Source organism: Pezoporus wallicus, unplaced genomic scaffold, assembly GCF_028554395.1.
Source record: "Pezoporus wallicus isolate ANWC-B61680 ecotype Strahan unplaced genomic scaffold, APGP_CSIRO_Pwel_v1 contig_6787, whole genome shotgun sequence".
Taxonomy (NCBI): Eukaryota; Metazoa; Chordata; class Aves; order Psittaciformes; family Psittacidae; genus Pezoporus; species Pezoporus wallicus.
The window spans coordinates 1431606-1449995 of record NW_026636951.1 but is presented as its reverse complement, the minus strand read 5'-3'; the positions used below and the strand labels follow the sequence as shown (position 1 = coordinate 1449995).

The 18390-nt window shown below is 36.3% G+C and overlaps 1 protein-coding gene and 1 long non-coding RNA gene across 15 annotated transcripts in view; one reads left to right on the top strand and one right to left on the bottom strand.

Annotated features, from left to right (window-relative positions):
• The window catches only part of CPEB3 (cytoplasmic polyadenylation element binding protein 3), a 93120-nt gene that overhangs the window by 4728 nt on the left and 70002 nt on the right, over positions 1–18390 (top strand). For 6 of the 14 annotated variants that reach the window (XM_057402306.1, XM_057402304.1, XM_057402298.1 and 3 more), the window contains exons 1-2: positions 2707–2912; positions 3253–4166. In XM_057402306.1, the coding sequence (XP_057258289.1) occupies positions 2834–2912; positions 3253–4166 (993 nt within the window). In that variant the 5' untranslated portion in view covers positions 2707–2833. Of the gene's footprint in view, positions 1–615; positions 776–2706; positions 3026–3252; positions 4167–18390 lie in introns of those variants that run through there. The other 8 variants (XM_057402302.1, XM_057402303.1, XM_057402301.1 and 5 more) reach the window with 4 other exon arrangements.
• Positions 573–2562, bottom strand: LOC130595503 (uncharacterized). The gene is made up of 3 exons (XR_008971336.1): positions 2429–2562; positions 896–1060; positions 573–714 (listed from the first exon to the last, which is right to left on the bottom strand). It is a non-coding gene; the product is annotated as an uncharacterized LOC130595503 (long non-coding RNA).

Below are 18390 nucleotides of genomic sequence, written 5' to 3'. Positions count from 1 at the left end.
TGAAATGTGGAACAGTGGACAGAGCAGATGGAATGTTAAATAGTAAAATTTGCACCTTCCTTTTTTTTTTCCACTTTTTTTTTTTTTGGTAGAGTTTTCAGTGTGGTAACAGTAACTCAGTAATGAAAAAGTGGTAATTTGGAAATTGGAAATTATTCAAATAATACAACATTTTGGCTGTGTGCTGATTTTGATTTGGTTTAAATTTTCATGCTCTACCTATTAATGTTTGAGTTTCAGAATATTGTTAGGAATTGTATTACGGCAGGTTATTGTTTAATATTTTCTTCAGCTAAGCAACATGATGCAATCTCTGGTATGAGGTTATAATTAACTTCTTATACTGGAAGTTTGGAAATACTACTACTATTTCTTGTGTAGCTATTGCTCTTCCAAATAGGTAGCTATTTGATCAGGGTTAATAAATTAAACTGTTAAAAGCTCTTATTTAGTTGCTTGGGTTCAGCTCAATCTGACAGATATTTATTTTCTTGGAGCTGGTGATTCAGACTGCAGCAATTTTCCATGGAAAGAGAGAGTGTTTGCGTACTTTTTTCCCCTTAGAGCCCTCTTCCTTTCAGGATAGGCAGCAGTGAAATGCCATCTATAGCTAAGACTTCAACCCCCAGGATTCCTTGGGAGAGCATGCGCTGAAAGCTTCCAGTTGTCAAAGTGCTCTTGCCAGTGTGGTCGACTATTTGTCATATACCAAACCTGAAAGAAGAAAATAAATATACTGTCATTTTGTTGATCTTTAAGTACAGAAAATCCAAAGGTAAACATTCCTTACAAATTTTTGTGTTGACTGCATGGGTTACTGCATGCAAACGGAGCTGCTATTGTTATGGGGATAGGGATTTCCTGTACTGGGTTTTAAATTTGTACAAATACTTACACCAGCAAATAATCAGGAGGTACTGCGTTAGTCCAACATTAGACATTGGCTGGCCTGTCTTTCAAAGTCATTTATTATCCAGTGTTTTTCCATTCAGACTGGCTTCATTCATTAAAGGTAGGTCTTGACCTTGACAAGAGGGTTGAGTTGTGCAGTGATTTTTACCTTTAAGAGGTAATATGAAAATAATGTGGGTTACAATCCTTAGGATAAAGTTCAGAACCAGCTAGTTAAGGCAAGGTACATGTTTGAAACTAGTGCTGTGCTAGCCACTATAGATAACCTGGTGACTAACTGATTTAAATATACTTTATTGACAACAGATTTTTTCATTCCAGCTGCTATGCTTTTCTTGCTAAATATATTTTTATACTGATAGCTCAGAACCAGGGAACAGATACATATAATCTTTTTCTCTCTCTCGTATGTGGAATCATCAGTAATTTTATGTAACCTTAAGAGTAATAGTGATTTTGATAGAAATGAAGCTAACGGAAAGCTACACAGAGCTTGGTATATTATGGCTTACTGCAGTACTGCTTTAAACTGCCTTGCAAGGTTTTCTGCACCCCCAGCACCAGCAGAGCTTCTTGTTACAGATGCAATAGTTTGCTCCATTCTGCATAGGAACTTGCCTTCATGTTGTCTCACTGTGTAGTCTGTTCATGATCCCTTGCTGTTCAGTTTACATATTGAACAGGTAAATAAGAAGGAAAGTGAGCAGTAACTTAATTAATAGCAGAAACCTGTCCTGACACTCATTTTAACTAGAAAGTGTGTATAGGGCTCAGGAGATTTAAAAGAAAAAAAAATAAAATGTTAAAGGTACACATGAACCATCTGAAAACTGTTGATGTGAGAAGGGAGAGGGTTGATGATTTCAGTCTTTGCCACCTTTATTAAACAGTTAATTGATTTAGCTTTACTTTGTAAAACAACAACCCTAAAATAAGGCAATCTTAGGAATGTACATGTCATATGATTAACTCAAATGCAATTAGGTATGCAGCAATTACTATTTTTGACATAGTTAATTGAAGTAATTTTGGTCTCATTTAGAATACTTATGAGATTGAAAATGATCTCTTCAATTGACTAAAAGTTTTCAAAATGTGGAGGTTCCCATTCTAGTTTATACAGTTGTTCACTGCTGTCTACGCATGCATTAGTATCACTGTGTTTCAAAAATCAAATATGATGTTCTATTTCATACGAAGCCCCTGTTCTAGCAGATACAACTCAACCATTCTACATGCATTTATTTTTTTTAGAGTTTAAACTTATGTATTGATTTAGCAAATAATTTGCATCACTAGTGTTTGTCTTGTGCATATAAAGATGGCTTTTAAAATGTGGCATGTCTGTATTTTAAGTATTTCAATTTGCCCCATTTTTATTTTTCATTGTGAAAGCATCAGAAACAGGATAGTATGATAATACCTCCAATATCTGTGCATTTGGACCTTTTCTTTTTTTCCAATGAACGAATCACTAATAATTTAATATATGTAGAAGTACAGCGAGTAGAAATACCTTTAAGCAAAGGAGTGCTTTGATGTTTTATATGGGAAGATCGTAAGGTCGCTGAAAGCAAATGTAACACCCGTCGGTGGCTTTGTACATGAAGAGTCTCTCCCCCCACCCCCAACCTCCTCCCCGCCGTTGTGATCGCTTCTCATGCCCTAAAGCAGGCAGCGAGCTGTGCGGCAGAAATAGGCCGGAAAACGATTGTGCAGCTCAGAACCGCTCCAGCATCAGTGCGAGATTTCGTGTGTGCTTTCTCTCTGATAAATTTCAGTAACTGAAAGCTTGTTTGTTAATTAGGGAAAATCGGTACCCGGCTCCTTTAAAGGTCCCTTAATAGAAAAGGGGGTGGAGAAGACTGAAGACTGGTGTCTTTTTAACCTTGCTGAAGGACGCAGCAGTATTTATTGACGTATGCAAATAACCAGGGGGAGGAGGTGGAGGAGGAGGGTGCTTGGAAAAACAGGAACCAGAATCAGTTTCTCATTGCAGGGTGAGAGCTCTGAGTTCCGGTGTAAGAGAAAAGAGACGTGGCGAAATTGCTGTATATCTCTGCCCTATAAGCACATCTCATTTAGACTGAAGGGAAACAAGGCATCAAAAAGGGTGAAGCATCTTAAAAAATATTTTAAAGGCAATCTAGCACCATCAAAGGTTACATATTCCTAATTGGGGGAGGGGGAAGATTACGGGTTTGCCTTGTAATTTGCCGTAGCATAGCGCTAGCAATAGGACGAGATTTTTGGCTGGCAAATGATTAAGACAGCCTGGTTTGTGGTATGAATGACAACGTTAATAATCTGTCTTTGTGGTTTTTTCCCCTACTGTTTCAGCTGCGCAAACCATGCAGGATGATTTACTGATGGACAAAAGCAAAGCCCAGCCCCAGCAGCAGCAGCGGCAGCAGCAGCAGCAGCAAGATCCAAACTCAGCAGAAGCCCCCTCTACACCCATCTCGTCGGAGACACCGAAACCAGAAGACAGCAGTTCAGTGACTAGTATCGGCACATCAGCTCCTTCACAAAATAGCAAGGAGAAGATGCAGATGGAGTCTCCCATTTTGCCTGGCTTAAGCTTTCACCAGCCTCAACAAGAACCTGCAGCCGGCACCTCCTTGTCTCCCTCCTTCGGCAGCACCTGGTCTACAGGGACCACAAACACGGTGGATGATAGCTTTTTCCAAGGGATTACTCCAGTCAATGGGACAATGCTTTTCCAGAATTTTCCACACCATGTCAACCCTGTATTCGGTGGCACTTTCTCACCTCAAATTGGCCTAGCTCAGACTCAACACCACCAACATCAGCAGCAGCAGCAGCAAGCTCAGCAGCAGCAGCAGCAGCGGAGGTCACCTGTAAGCCCTAATCAGGCACCTTTCGCCCAGAGAAATGCTGCTTACAGCCATCAGCCCATCATGACCAGCAAACCGTCTTCCTCCTCTGTCTCCTCTTCTTCTTCCTCCAGCTGGAATAACCATCAAAATGCGGCTTGGAGTACACCTTCCAATCCTTGGGGTGGGCTGCAGGCTGGTAGGGACCCTCGAAGGGCAGTTGGAGTGGGGGTTGGCGTGGGAGTGGGGGTCGGTGTACCCTCTCCCCTCAATCCCATTTCACCCCTTAAAAAACCATTCTCCAGCAATGTCATTGCCCCTCCGAAGTTCCCACGGGCTGCACCCTTAACCCCCAAATCCTGGATGGAAGACAACGCGTTCAGGACGGACAATGGCAACAATCTGTTGCCCTTTCAGGTAAATGACCACATGCACCTTCTACAATGGCGACAGCTATCGCAAAGTTGTATTTTTTACAGGGGTGTATTTCATGTTCTGAGAGGCATCTCCATAACTCATATTTGCATCAGATAATAACCTTATATGAAGGAAGTGGGTTTGATCCTAGGGAGTGGATGCACAAAGATTCCAAATGCTGGCTTAAGGTTTAGTCTTGTTTTTCTTGTAACTTAAATATGACAGGGCTTTTGTTTTTTTTGGGTGTCTTTTTGTTTGGTAGTAGCCTTCCTTTGTGAAAACCGCGTTTGGCAGACTACATTCTCTTGGTGCTATGTGCCTTTTTTTTTCTTTTTTTCATATTCTCCCATAGGTGAGAAACAGGAGATACTAAAATTGCTAGCTTTGGTTTTCTAACAGACCTGTTATTTTTCACTAAAGATGCTTCTTTACCTGAAATCCAGTTAATTATTTTACCACCATTGAAAAAACTAGTTGTCCTTATGTTGTGGTGGGATTTAATGGGGAGTCTGGTAGGATAAGGTATACATATGAAAAGCTGTATATGTCTGATATGTACACTCTGCTGTTATATTCACAGTGGAGGTTTTGAATACATCTAGAAGGAGCGTGGGTGTGTATGGAAAGAGTGGCGTATCTGTCCTTTCCAGTGAGGAAATGCCTAATACAATTGACATGATTTAGAAACAGCAGGGAGGTATTGTATAAAATAAAGCATTTTATGCTGTTCAAAATATTTGCACAGAAAAGAGACAATAGGACACGACCTTCAGAGCCATATTGCAATGGAGTCTATTTACTAGCTACATAGCTCTGAAATATTTAAAGCTGCAGTGTCCTTCGCTGTTTTTATCTATGACGACAAAGCAGATCAATTGCAGCTGAAACTGGGCCACATAGAAGATTTGCAATTTTAATGCAGAATGAAACCTGTCATGGAGTGAAATCCATTTTAAGTTGAAATAAGCAGAGCATGCACTTGCAGTTCTACCTATACAAGGTGAAGGGAATATCGAATTTCTTCTAGATTAGTATTTTTAGTCTCAGGTCAAAATTTTCTGTTTTGAAATGTAGTGAAATCATTTCTGTATGCTTTCTCTTTAGGTAACCACTTTCTCAACAAAGTATTAACTCAAACATTTTCAACTTATCAATATGCTAAGAACAGCATCTAGGTTGACAGTATTAGAAGCAAAGAAAATAAAAATCAAACACCACCCCCACCTCACTTTATGAGATTGTTGAAATAAAATATATGCATTCCTGTGCACTTTCCAGTCCCATTCAAAGAGGGCACCTTATAGTCAGCCTTGAAATTTCATTTTGCTGCTTCATTCTGGTTAAAGTGAGAGTTGCTGATTTTTTATTGGCTACCTTAAATGAAGGCGGAGTGGCTTCTGGTGAACTGCTGGTCAATGTCTCTGAAGCACTGGAGTCTGGAGAAAGATTATACTTTAGACACAGTATGCCTGGTAAAGCTGCTATGCTGCATAGCAACACAAAAGCTAATTAATATAGCTCCCAGTCATTTTTTAGGAGTTGGAAATGTGTTTCAGTTTACAATTATTCTTTTATTTAAATTGTCTACATGTAAGACATTACAAATTCTGATAGAATTGAATTAGTAGGGAAAACAACAGTAAATGGACTTACTTCTGTGGTTTGCTTGGTGAGGTGCATCTTTAAGGAATACACAACTTTATTATTGTGACTAAATTGTCGCAAATTCAGCTAGTGGATACTTATCACTAGGGAAAAAATAATAGATAAATGTTTTTAAAGTTCTTTTGAGTTTAAAACTAAGGTTTTGAAAAGCTAAGGTATTAGCCAACATGTACATCCAGAAACTTGTTTTCTTCTCTGTGAATTTAACCAGGTATTTCCCTGTTCAACTGAAATCAAATACTTAGACTACTCTCAGCACCAGCTGGAATAAGAGTCTGCTTTCAGCCACTCTGAAAATTTGTGATTTTTTTCCTATTAGGCTGTTTTTAATGTAAGCTGCTGAATTTTGCACACAGGGTTATAATATGGTGATGTTGATTGCTTGTATACTTAACAAATTGCCAAAGAAGTCTTGAAACTCTACTATCAAGAGGCAATTGTTTAGTTACGTTGATAAAAATGAAATTCAAATTCATATCAGGCTTTAGTGCTGCCTGGCTTCTGGCTGCCTTTTTTTTTTTCTCCTTCTTTTTAAATCTCTCCTTCCCCTCCTCCCCCCAGTCCTTTCCCTTCAGATATTGGGCAATATGTTGACACAGCAACTTCTGTTTGTCAGCACTATCAAGAAATTCTGGCAGGTTTATCCGTGTACATCTGCCACCCTTCATAACTGAGCATTTTTGATCTGCTTCAGAAATACCTCTCAAACTGGCTAGCAAGTCATCAGTGAATTCTTTGTGTTAACCCATTCCTTTATGTTGCGATTATAAGACTTTAAAAAATTGTTTTATATTTAATTAATTCATTAAGAAGATAGGAAGCTCAAGATGTTCTAAATAAAATATTAGTATGTTCACTGGTTGAATTAACATCAGCGATACTGATTTTTTTAATTCAGGTCTTTGCAGTGATAAAAAATTTTAAGCAGAAAAATTGTATAATCAAAATTTGTTATCTGAGTAAGTAATAATTGAAGACAGCTGATACTCACCTACTGATCTAGTTCTAGGAAAGAATGTTGAATTGGAAAAATGTTTCATATTAGAGCATGCACATAAAGCAGTATGCTGCATGGCTTCTTCCCTGAATTTGTGTAATACATTAGTGTACCTTGCATGTCAAGCCCACTCGGCAGCTCTCCCAAGGAGCTGTCCTGCAGAACATAGCAGAACATTTAAAATATAAATTGATGGAAATTCTGTTGGCATCTGCCTTGTGATTGGTGTTGAAAGGCAACTAAAAATGCTTTGAAGGAGACGTTTTTCATATACTTAGGAAAATAGCACTAAATGAAGATACAAAGCTGATGATTGAAAGGAAATAGAAAAGAAACAATCAGCCTGGAATGAAATGTAGTGTAACAGGTAAGAGCTGGAGAAAAGATCTCAGAAATAGATATGGAGTAAGGCCAGATATGAAATACAGAAGCGTGGCCAGTTCATTGTTCTTAACATTCTTCAGCTTCTGAGTGGTTCAGGTGAAGGTCCTCTGTTGAGACTGTCATGTGACAAGCAGTAGTGCTATGCCATTATGCTAGGTGATCCTCATTTCTGGCGTTTGAGGTTGAGTGGTACAACCTGGTTGTCCCTGGGACCTGGGCAATGGTTCAGCTCTTTTTTTACAGCAGAGTGGTGGGGCTTGAAGAGAGCCATTATTTTGTGCTTCTGAGGTGCTCCCAGAATTCTTTCCCCTTCGCTTGTCTCAGGTATATAGTGTGTTTCTTCTGGCCATGTGAAGATACTGGGGTTAGGAGGATTCATAGTGCCTGAAGTAGACACTTGGAAGCATGGATGAGAAATTCTCTTAATGGTGGAGAAGATAAAAAGGAATTAAATGTTTGGATACCAGTTTGCTAATTAAGAAAGCCCACCCTGAGGATTTTTAATAGTAATAACACTATAACAATTTCCCAGAAATTGTTTGAAATTTTGCTGCTTTCTGAGTAACATTCCTTAGAAACAGGGAAAAAAATGCACAATTGCGAGTTTTTTATTAAAAAAGAATAGCATTTTGGTGCTCTGAAGATTCTGGCGTACATCAAGTCATTCTTGGCAGCTTTACTGATAATTCTTTAGCAGAAATAAATAAGATGGTATTTATTGTGTATAAATACAGTTTTAACATGCTGTCATTTGCAGGGAGGTGTTTTGGTGTTGTTTTTTTTTCTCATTGATTTCAATAGAATTAGTCTGGGCCCAGGTAAAATTACAAGCTAAATTTAGAAATTATATGTAACTTCAATATTTCATCCATAAACAAAATGCAAACCCAAAAACACAGTGTGTTTGTGTGTAAGTATATATGCATAAATACATGTTTGTACGAATATATATTTATGCACTTAGCTATAGATACACATTAGCAGACACAAAGTACTAAGTGTTGTACTAAGCACACTGTGTTGTTTTTTGAGTGAAATGAAGGGCAAGGGAATGGCCACTGTATTTATAATTCCAGTGTGACTTTTGGTTGATGATTAACAGACAGCTTCTTACCTTAAGAAGCTGCTTTCTTTAAACCTTTGAAGTTCTTCAGGCCTGTGATACTAGTCCATACTTAGCTTGCTCCATGCTAATACAGATTGATACTCATATTATGTGCATCCATGCACATAATGATGAATATATACATTTCTTCATAGGCAATGAATTGGCTGGAGCTTATTTGTCATAGTCCTGTTTCTTAACACTGCAGTAACCTGAAATGCATGTTAGGGTATCTCATATATATGTATGTGTTTATTAAAAATGATGACAGAATTAGAATGAGTTCAAGTACTGGAACATTCACAAGCATAATATATGGTTTTAGATTTATGAGTAAAGGAGTTTTACTGGCTAATACACTCTGGTGACTGTCATTTCAAAACCTGTGTTTAATTTTAGATTTTTGTTTTTTCTTCAACCAGAAGTAGTTATATGAAATATTTGAAGATTTTTTTTAATTTTTTAATTTTTTTTTAAAGCACTATATTTCCTCAGTCTAAATTTGCCATTCTGGGCTCTGGCTTCTTAATAGTTCAGCAGGTGACCATGCTTAGTATCATTACTGGTATCTTGAAAATTGTTTCATAATGTGTAGCTTAATCTTAATTTTTCTTACATGGTGACACACAAGTATTGGCAGCCTGCAAGTTTATGAACAAAAACAACAAAAAAGAACCTGGTTGTTACAGAAATAATTTAGTCTGCTCTTAGTCTGCTTATTTTCCTTATTCTTTCTTACATGCTTCTCTTGCTACTTATTGTGATAGTTAATAGTAACATGAGAATGCATGTCATGGTATCTCAGTAGTCATGCAGTATAGCAGATACAAGCAATACATGATGTTCTAGCCTTAGGGGTTGTGAAGTATTTTACAGTTCGTGTTTGAACTTCTAAATATTTGTATTTTCAAATTAATGAAAATACAGTAACAGTACAGAAGAAAAAGCATACAACTTTCATATTTAAAATATGGTACTTTGAGCACCAGTTACTTATTGATTATTGTCTTGATTTTAAGTAACCATAGAATCATAGAATGGTTTGGGTTGGAAGAGACCTTAAAAAACATCTAGTTCCAACCCCTTTGTCATGGGCAGGAACACATTCCACTATACCTGACTGCTCCAAGCCCTGTCCAACCTGCCCTTGAGCACTTCCAGGCACAGGGCAGCCACAGCTTCTCTGTGCAACCTGCTCCAGTGTCTCAGCTCCCTCACAGTAATGGACTTCTTGCTAATAGCTAAGCTAAATCTACCTTTTCTCAGAGTAAAGCCATTACCCGTTGTCCTACCACTATACTGAATCATAGATAAGCCCTCAAAAGCAGTGAAGGTAGAGCTAAGGTGTAAGTTTAGTATGCAGTTGGTATTCTGAGCAATGCCATATATAGGCAGAACTTCCTTAAAAACATTAAATGTATTAATATAGAACAACAAACTAATTTTTCTTAAAGATTTGGTAAAGTAATTATCTGCCTGTGGGAGGTAAGGATGAAGAGAAGATGAAGGGCATGGCAATTTATTTTAATATTTCCCTCCTTGGATCATCTTTCTCATTTTTAATTTTTTTTTTGCCTAGGGTCATTACTAAATGTAAGAGGAAGAGAGACCTGGAAAAGTGTTGTTTTCCTGTTCCAGGTGATTTTCAAGTGGAAAATATGCATTTGCTGAATGGATGGTGGACATTTCCATTTCTTAGAAGTTTATAAAATAGCTCTCCTTTCATTAACATCACTTATGAGTGATTCCTGGCTGAAGCATACCAAGGGGAAGATAAAACATAGCACTGCTTCATTTAAAGTTATGTAGTGATCTTAAAATGTGTATGTTTTATCTGATTTTTGCTTGGACTGGGTAGAGTCTTTAAGAAGACTCTGCTTTAAAAACCTTCTAAATTATTCTGAAAAGCAAAACATCATACCAAAACTATCCAGTGATGACCTTTAAGAGAGGCCCTAAGGCTCTCTGGTCTTTGTTTTACTTTTTCCTACTGATCACTTGAGATAGTGTTGTAAATTTGAATATATTATTAATAAATAAAAGATGCTTATAGAAATTTACTCAAAACATTATTCCATATTATTGCATAAACTCACACAAGAAATAGAGGCCTTTACAAACTTCACTGTTTTTCCCATCATATTTTTTATCATAGTAACATGTTATTTAAGGACAAGGATCTGTTCATGACCATTAGCATAATGGCAGTTAGCAGAATTTCTAGATAGAAGTATCTCCTTTCTCTTTATTTTCCTTATTTCTCCCAACTTTGTTTTCTTAACTTTCAGAAATCAATATTGAAAGCTTTTTGTGTATAATTGTTGGTTGCAATTAATTGCTGAAAATGGAACACTGTATTCTTTACGTATAAATGAGGGCTGTTTACTCATATTCCATATTTTCAGAAAAATCATGTTTTGTTGTCAGAAGGTGTCAAAAGTAGGTAAAGAAATTCTGTATGATCTTCAAATGGGAGGAACAATAGAAGTAGGTGGAAGTTACTGCCTTCTCTCAGAGGTGGTGTGCTCTTCTAACCTGTTGCAAACCCAGTTAAATGCTTAATTTAGCAAGATGCTGCGTGAAGTAGTTCTTACAATTTCTCATCTCAACCTGCTTGTTTGGTATGGTGAGGTGGAAATAAAATTTCAGAAAGGGCAGGAAACAAAGTTTTCTAATTTCTGTTTACTCAGTATAAGGTCAGCTAACTTTTCCTAAGTGTTCAGATGTGTTTAGAGATTTTTTTTTTTTTCCTCCACTAGTCAGCAGCAAGAGGGAATAAAACATGTAGTATGAGAGAAATAAACTATGCATATTTCAAAACTGTAGGCAAATTATCCATTCCTAGTAATAGTAGCATTTTGAATATAAAGCCAAATTAGGTATGTACATTTATAATCTATATCTATAAGCAGTTTTTCTTCAGGAAAGAATTGTAATTAACTGTAACACCTGCTTTAGAACTAACTTGACAAAGTAGCTTTGGCTGCTGTTGAGATAATTTAAGATTATTTGCCTTTTTACCACACTTCAGCTAAACCTATTTTGTCAGCAGCTCTGTGAGTTGAAATCTAATAGTTTTCCATTCTCCTTTTCTAACAGTATGTTTAGACTTCACAGTTTTTATGCTATTGTGACATTTTATGCATACTGTAACTAAATTTAGGGTACCATGTTTTATTTCAGTCTTTATTCTTTATTTAATTCTTCCTTCTTTCATTAACTAGAAAATCTGAGACATGCCAAAGCACTGCTTTTAATCAACTATTAGAATATTATAGATACTGATAATAATAAGCAGGTGTCTCAGCAGTCAGATAACTGTACTATTTTTGCGTCTAGAAACAGGTCTTCACTTGTGTAATCTTTTTATTATTGTAAATTTTAGAATTTTAAAAATACAAGTTCTGAAATGTCACAGAAACTTGGTCCACATTTTCATTTTCTTAAGTTTCAGTTATATGATTGTCTTTTCCTGCAAGTTCCCAGTAGCATTTATAAAACACAGCTAATTGAAACCTTTCTTTTCTCCATCATTTAATGGGGCTTTGTCTCTTTACTTTTCAGACTCATCTCAGAGATAAAATGGGCAATTTTTCTAAGATCATGTAGAAGAGAAACATTGTGCTTATTGTGGTAGATACTGATCTGCTTTGTTACAACGGTGTTAGGAGAAGGTGCTATGGTCTCCATCCTATGAATGTAAATAATGAGGCATGAAGCTTCAAGAATTCATTTTCTTCTCAATGTTCAGTCTGAGAAGACTAAAAAGTTGGGGTTTTTATGAAATATTTAGCATTCATAGATAGCTCTTTGAAAACAGAACATCCATTGGCTGTCTCTTAAGTTTGCTGTTTGTGTGGATCTCAAATTAGGCACCAAAAAGTGAAGAAAACAAATTTTCACTCGTGAAAAGTTTTAGTTCAAGTTATGTGCCAATTATTCAGGAATTAAGAACTTTTCATCAGGTAAAATAAGCAAAATATTTTATTTCCTTAATTGAGACCAAGACTTCTTTCAACTGTGGTGTTCTGTGTACATCTTCCAAATCCTGCAAGAAACAACGTAGAACTTCTGTAACAAACAACATCTTAATTGTTCAAAAACATCACTGATAGGCACTGGATGAGATAGGGTTTTGTCAGGAAAATGGGTTTGAAACTTAGACAGCTATAGTTATATTTGTAGAATCATAGAATGGTTTGGGTTGGAGAGACCAGTTCCAGCTGGTCTCAATAGCAGCATCCAGTTCTGACCTCCTGCTATGGGCAGGGACACTTTCCACTAGACCAGGTTGCTCATAAAAGCTCTTATCTTGAAAACTGCCGGGGATGAGGCATCCACAATTTCTCTGGAGAAGTGCTCCAGTCCTATGGTCATATTCATGGCTCTCCTCTGGATTCACTCGAGCATATGGTAGAATTTAAATTGCACAGGCAGTCTTACTTCTGCACTTCCTAACTTTTCTTTTCCTGCATGGCTTTGCAAAGCTTGCAAGAATTGTTGCTTTCTTATGAATTCAAAGACCTTAAGGAAAATACTTAAGCAAAACCACAGATTCTATTACATGTTAGGGTGATGACCTTCACATGATTCATCAGCCAAGTTGGATTCTTTTAATCAGCTCTACAGATTGTTCTTGATTTAACAAAGTTAATGAAAGTAGTATGTACAGAGCACATACTGTCAATGGGTTTCAGGTGTGGGTGAAGCATTATTTTGTGGGCATGGCTCCTTTTGTTTGTTTGTTTTGTCCAGTCTTGAGCTGTTCAGTTCCACTCCTTTCAAACTTCCCTTCTAGTTCTTTCTGTTCCTGCTTCTCGATCCCCTTTTTTACTGAGGCTTCCCATTTGAGTTGGCCTTCCCTATTCTGCTTCCTGTCCCAAAGCTTCAGGTTACAGGGGAAGGCCCAATAAACCCCTGTAGTCATCAGCTGAATCGTGTTTACTTACTCTGTGGGAATTACTTCTGGGCAAACTTAAGAGCATTAGGGGTTTTAAGTAGGTTTAAATAAATTCAGGGAGAATGAAGTTGTCAGAAATATTATCTAGAAGTTATACATTTCTAAAATTTAGGAATTTTAACCATGTGATAACTTAGTCTGAACATGCTGAACCGACTTTCTTTCCCCATCCCCACACCCTGCTTTCAAAATGTATGACTTGGGATGGATTTTCACGTGGGTTGACAGAAAACCATTTCTGACATAACATGAGAAAAGCATTATGTCATTAATGTGGACATTTTGCATATATGTAATTTTCTTTTATGTCATAATTGTTAAGTGGATGTTCCAGTGAAATTCATCATTCCTACATGGAAGAATTACTGTGAGGGTGTTCATCTTAAAAAAATTCACCCTAAAAAGTTATTTTTGGCAGCACTGTAAGCAACTTAAAGCTGACCTTTTAATAAGAAATGTCAGGCAACCTGAGAAAGTGATACTATCTGTAATGCATTACATTTCGGAATTAATCTCTTCTATATAGAGGAATGCCTCTTCAAAACAAAGAAAATCACCCATTGAAGCATTCTTGTTTTGTTCTCCAAGTGGCAAATGTTTGTTTTTTCTTTTTGTGAGTAAGGTTTATTTTCTAAAGGAATTATAGCTTCTTAGGAAATTTGGTAAAAATAAAACACAGCAAACATTTATTTAAAGAAAATATATTTAATGCTAAAATACTTGGATTAAATTAAAGGTCATAATTTCTTGCTGGAAGTAGTTGCTTCATTCTGCTTGAAGCAGTGGAAATGTTTTAGGCTGTTACTGCTTTTGTCTGGTAGTTATCAGCAAGGGAAAAAATAAAGGGACTTGCCATATGTTCTTGAACAATTATGTCATTCCTATCTGATAAATCTTAAAAAGGCCAACCCAGTGATTTTGGCTTGATTTTGAAGGATAAAGTTTAAAGCATCACTATACCATCAGTAGTACTACATTATCACTACTGACTAGTTTGCTTACACTGTATGTGTAGATAAACTAAATTTAGCAACCAGGAAGTAGAACCACCAAACTAATTTTCTTCCAATTTTTTATTATTTTTTAAATTAGTGTGTGTCTCTCCTCCCAGTTATTTCTTTAATTTTCAAAGGTCTTAGTGTTTATGCTTATTCTTTTACATGGTTATAGTGAAAAAATGCAATTTTTATGTATTTTTGTGTATGTTCTAAGTTCTTGATACAATGGTGGGTATGTGTTAAAATGTGAATTGTAGGGTTTTTACTTCTTACAAAGTCTTAACCTCCTAAAAGGTCTCCTGGATGTTTCTTCAGCCTTAAACTTATCATGCTTCTCTCTTTAACTAACCCCAGATAATAATAAATAAAAAGTTAAACCCAAGTTGACAGTTCTTTTGCTTTGCTGGTAAATTCAGTAATCATTTTTTATTAAAACCTCACTGGTATCTAACTGTGAAATGCCATTTTAGTTACATCACAGACATTGTATATATCAAACAGTTCTTACCATGAAAGCATTTAGACTGTTAAACAACAACAACAAAAAAAAAAAAGGCATGGAATGAGTGAATAGTTTTGGAGCTTGTGCTAGGTATTGTTGGACCATCTTCTCAGCTCAGCTATGCCGAGTGTTATCCTTTATAGAGATATTTTTACTTTCCCCCAGGATGGTGTTTTATGGAATTTTAGTTTTATTTCTTTATGCTCTATTTTACAATTGCTTTTTCTGATGATATTTAGGACAGTATTAAAAAATACATTTAGTTTGGCTTACAAATTCATTCTGTTAAATTAGAGTATCCAAGAACAGTGCTTTTGCAAGATGCTTCATGAAATTTTAGATAATCTGTTTTTCAAGCCTCACCTTAAGGCTGACATGACCAAGATTATCCAGTCATTCTTTTTCTCTGTTCTATTTCTAACTTTCAAATTTTGCTACTTCTTTCCTATTAACCTAAAAAAAGATATAAATCAATCTTTTCAGACCATAAAATTAAGTATTAAAAAGGCAGTGCTAAGATGAAGATAATTTTACTGGAAAATTTAACCCTTATTTATAAGAAAGTACTTGTGCTTTAGTTTGAGTAACACATTTTTTCTCATGTTGTGTAATATATTTGTTTTTTAATCTCATATGGAGGTGTGACAAGGTCTTCTTGAATTGCTCTGAGCAATTCCTGTTTATATATTTACTGGTAGCACATTGATTGAGGTCCAAGGGAGCTTTTATCTGCTTAGTTTTTCAGGCAGATACCTAGAATTTAAAAGAGATCTGAACTTGTCAGGTTAAGCATGTGTTAAGCAGCTGGAAACTAGGTAGAGAGTTAGCAGCATGTGACAGACAGTCATGAAATGTTATATGACCTTACAGCAGACAACCTATCATACTTCAGAAACCTTAAATCTGCTAAATTCCCGTGTTCCCTCTGGTCTCCCAAGGAAGTGTTTTCCAGAGTAGTACTAGAGCTTTTTTAGGTGTATCCTTAATACATATTTTTACTTTTTTTGGAGATTTGTTAAAAGCATTAATGAATTACACATGCAGGTAGCTATTGTTACTACCATTTACTATGTGACCTTTACAGTAACTATACATTTGTAAAGAGTTAATAAATGATTAATGTATAAACTGACTGTTGGGGTCCAGCACATTAACAGATGGCTTATAACCAAATCTAGTGCCATCTATTGATATGCTTAGTAACCATTAAGATGTATAATAACCAAGTCTGTCAAATGTTTATAACATACTTTGTGGGTTTTAAATTTTCTTTCATCTACTCATAAAGATACCTTTTAGCTTTAAATTATGATTGCCATAACAGTCCGACCTAATATTTCATCTCACTCAATAATTCTCTTACTCACATATTCTTTCTGGGATCATATTATTTCTTCCTGCCACACTTAAAACAAACAAAGAAACAAAACCGGACAAACCAACCAAACAAAAAATACAAACAAACGAAACCAAAACCACCAGCAACAGAAATTACCAAACAACAAAATCCTCCCAAACAGTGAAACCTCTCACGGTAACTGCAAAGGCTTTTCCTAAAATACACAAAACCCTAAGTAGCAGCAGTAGGAAGACTAAAGCAGAACGAGAGGGTGGAGGAAAAAGTCTGGGATAGGAAAAAGTGGGATGAAGCTGTGGCATTTTCATATGCGGCAATCGAAGATGACAATATGCCCATTGACTTTCTGTGGATGAGAATTTCTGCAAATAAAATCTTGTGAACTTTAGGATGGGTTTGACTTTTTGGCAGTAAGGGTCCCCAGCTTGGTGGTTCCTGTTACTTTTGCGTGGTAATAAATGAAGCTGTACCTGTGATTTGAAAGTGGATTGTAGTAGATTTTACAGTTTGTTTGGAAGGCTTCACTTTCTAGAGAAAGTGGGAAATTTTCTTGCTATTTTGCTTGCGTAACAACCTTGTTTGAATATAAAATTGAACTGGCCAATGTTTCAAAATACAGCTCTCTCGGTCCTTGGCTCTATTGGGCATGTAGAGGAAGGAGAATAATTTAAAAGAATAAATATAATGAAAATAGTTGGTGTGAGGTTTTTGTTGTTGTTGTGTTTGTTTGTTTTTAAAATGAATATGGATGTAGATAGATGCTAAAGTCCCCCAAACAGAAGTATCAGGTTTCACACGACCTGCAATTTTGTTTACTTTTTCACACCTAACATTTATGCTTGTGGTTTATTAATTTTCCAGATATTAACTAATTCTTGTCTGTCTTCTTTCTGTGTGTTTTGCTTTTTTTTTTTCTTTCTGGTTAATGAGGTCCCAGTTTGTAGTGAAAATTGAGTCCTTGAGGTCATGACCTTGTAGTCATTGCTATTAAGTATCATCCTGCTTTGCTGCAGTTCTTCAGATTAATTCAGTTCTTTCTGTATGATGAGCTGATCTGCTCTGCATTGATGTTACGTATGTTGTAAATATTATTAATGTTCCTACTTTATTAACCAGCCTTACTGATAAAGTTGGTCTTATGATTTGCCTAAAGGCAAACTCCATTAGTAATTTTTCTTCAGCAGATTTCTCATTTAGCGCTATCAGTTCTTTCCCTTTTTGTCGTTTTCCTTACCTGAGTTGCACTCATTAACATTTTTACCCATTTATGTAGTTTGTTTGTAGCACTGTGAAATGCTGTATTTGAAGTCCTTGTTAAAGCAACTGTATCGTATTCTTTCAAGAACCAGAAATCCAGTGTATTGCATCATAAATGATGCATTATCTCAGCTATGTATTTCTTAGAGAAGCAGTCCCTGAATTTCAGTAATAAAAACTAGAAACAGTGTTTGTCATATGTAGTTCCATATCCTGCTTCAGTTATTGCAGTTCTAGTTTTGTTTTGGTTTTGGTGGTCAGATATACACAGTACTGACATTCTTGGACTAGCTTTAGTTGTTCCACTGACTGTGCCTTACTGACTCTGGCTGCTTTTGATTACAGGCTTCAAATGTACCCGATATTATTGAATTGGATAGGTGATACTGCTTTGTCTCTTACTGTTTGCCTGTCTTTACTATTTACCCCTGTTTACCTGATTTTCCCCAGTGTGAAGAGTGATTATGGAGGCTACATTATTTTTCCTGGCTTCCAATATGTTTTGTTTGTTTTTATCCCACGTGATAGACTTTTCCCTGGACGTTCATTGTTGAACATATTTGTGCTGACTTCTTACGGTTTTCCTGAATGTACTCTAAGCAGCTGATCATCCTGGTTCTTTCCTTCTCGCAGCATTTCTTAAGGTGCCTATATATATTTATTATCTTGTGCAGAAGAGGAAAATTCTATTGCAAGTTAGGCAGGCTTTTCTCTCCAGACATTTTTCATGTCTGGAGCAATCTTTACTAAATTTGCTCTGTGCTAATCAGTTTAGCTCTTATAATGCTTGGGATTCTATGATAGATTAGGTTCTTGGTAAAGTCTCAGGATGCAGAACGTTTGCTGCCTAACTGTTCTCAATCCCCATTAGGAAGAAGGTGTCAGAGTGCAATTTTATGTGTACCTCTTTAAAGGTACAGTTCTTGTGCCACAATTTGTCATGCGTATTAATAATTCTGTAATAATGTAAAGTTATGACTTGGACAACTTAGTAATTTT